At 39.5% G+C, this 2,262-nt stretch overlaps 1 protein-coding gene across 1 annotated transcript; it reads right to left on the reverse strand.

Annotated features, from left to right (window-relative positions):
* Positions 1–511: 511 nt before the first annotated feature.
* LOC113779496 lies at positions 512–1,690 on the reverse strand. The gene is made up of 2 exons (XM_027325079.1): positions 1,523–1,690; positions 512–871 (listed from the first exon to the last, which is right to left on the reverse strand). The coding sequence occupies exons 1-2, from the start codon at positions 1,688–1,690 to the stop codon at positions 512–514; spliced, it is 528 nt and encodes a 175-aa protein (XP_027180880.1).
* Between the last annotated feature and the right edge of the window lie 572 nt (positions 1,691–2,262).

Here is a 2,262-nt window from a genome sequence, read left to right on the forward strand (position 1 = left end):
GACATTTAGATACGGAAGCATGCTGATAGAAGTTTTCGCCCATTCATGAAATGTTTTCAGATACATGTCTAAGGAACTGAGTAAAAAGTTGTGTGCCAAATGCAGTATCTCAGGTAGTAGATGCAAACTTGCTCAAGCCAGGTTATCAACACTTTGCTGAAAAGTTGGAGAGCATGCATAACGTCTATCGTGAGAATAGCTTGCACGGGGACAGGATGAATGCTATAGATGTTCTTGCTTCTCACGTATTGCGAGGCAACCTAGAAAATTGTTTACCCAAAATAAGGAAATTCATGTCTTAGAAATCGACTTTATGTCCATTCTTAGAAATTGACTCCTTCCTCTCTGACAATTTTTCTTGTTTTCCCTGACTTCCTACGTCATCATTCTCCTCCTCCAATACATGACCAAAAAACTAGAACTAGGAAGTTATGTAAGCACGCATCTATTATTTTTCTTGATCTGCAGGCCTTCAACTTTGCTGACTTGAACCAATAGTGTGAGTCCTCCATCAGAGTGTGGAGCGATGAGACACGTTACCCTGTCTCCTTGCGAGCATGGCGGATATTGATTCATTATCATCCCTCGCATGACATCCTGACTGCGGAGTCAGGCCAATAACTTTGTCTGCTTGCTGCCAAGGTGGATAGTAATTCATTCTTATTCCTTGTACGCCATCTTGATAGATGCTGCATAATTTTTCTGGGTCTACACCAAGATTCGCCCCCATGAGTCCAAACAGGGTCATGCAAACCTTGTGCATTTGAAATGGGTATTCATCCATGGTTACTCTGACAGCATCAGAAATTTGCAAATTAGCATTGTGGCGAATTTTTCTGACACAATTTTCAGGTTTTTGACTTTTTGTCGCCTAAGTAAAGTAAAGTAATCCATGTAGCTTTCTAATGGAAGCAAAAGATGCTTCCTTTTAAAGAATCTTTGTTTTGCAATTGCGCAAAAAATAGAGGATAAATTCCCGTGACGAATGGGAAATTCTGTAAGCAGAGGAGTTTGACGAACATGGTTAGCCTTCTGAGAAAAGATAAGAGCAGTATAATATAACTGCAGAAGTGGGAAAAGATTGTGATACTCTGTATTATTCATTGTCTACCTGAAAGATGTTGGAGTCGTAGGCCAGAATCTCATATTTCTCTGAGAAACTGGCAATGCACGGAGGAAGAGCATGTCCCCGCAGTCAAGCTTTTGATCCCCTGATACCACAAATATTTGACCATTTCCTTCAACATCACTTGGGTAGTTTTGGACAGGCCATCTTCTGCTGTAATGGCAGCTTAAAGAAGTCCTCCGTCACCAACTTCATTTTCTCAATTACTGTGGCAGCCCCATGATTAACTAATTGTTCAAGATCGAGTCACGGACTGTTAGTCGTTACTTTACTAGGAAAATTAAGCTGTGTATCTGATCATTACAAGTTGTACAATTAGGATTCTATATGTGATGGATTCTCTTGATTTGTTACCTGAAAGAAGCCCCAGTCTTTACAAGCCCGCTAAAGTTTTGCCATTTCATTCTGGTATCCTGAATGATCAGCTGCAAGCTGTCCCATGTCGATCACTGGAATCTGTGATACCTCGTTCGTAGAAACTTCATTAAGCATTATTTCAGGCCTGATGTATCGATGGGGGATTTCTTTAGACCAATTAGAAGCTAGTTCTTGGACATTCTCCATTGATATCAGTGTCTCAGATATCAAATTGTTTGCTTGATCTTGTCAGATTTTAGTGCTAATGCTTTTGTGGGCCGACTTCTATCAACTCAATGACAATACAGAAACTGGCATTTGTTTCCAGCTAGATGCTCAGATGGAGAAGATCAGCCGTCGCACTGAAAATTTGAAGGAATGACAAATTGCTAACCGCTAATTCAGCAGTTGGCCAGCGAATTTGAAATTTGATGAGGTGCCTTTCACATTTTCACAGATGCTTCACGACATGTAAGAGATTTCGGATTTTTGAGTAATTTGTAATCTAAACACCCTTAGAAACATGTGAGATGATTAATCGAATAAACGTAATAAAATCCTGTATCAACCTGGCCTAATTTCACTGCATTGTCATTCCTTCTGCTCAGTTCAATGTGATTAATTCATAAGTAATCACACAATTGATAAATATAAGTTGCTCAATGACGATCGTAAAAGAATCTAAGGCCAGTGGCACATCTCACAATCATTTTAGTAGTAAAGAATTTGTGTTGCTAATTACTAATTACCATGCCACCATCACCAATATTGATTGCAAA

Source organism: Coffea eugenioides, chromosome 8 (genome assembly GCF_003713205.1).
Source record: "Coffea eugenioides isolate CCC68of chromosome 8, Ceug_1.0, whole genome shotgun sequence".
Classification (NCBI taxonomy): Eukaryota; Viridiplantae; Streptophyta; class Magnoliopsida; order Gentianales; family Rubiaceae; genus Coffea; species Coffea eugenioides.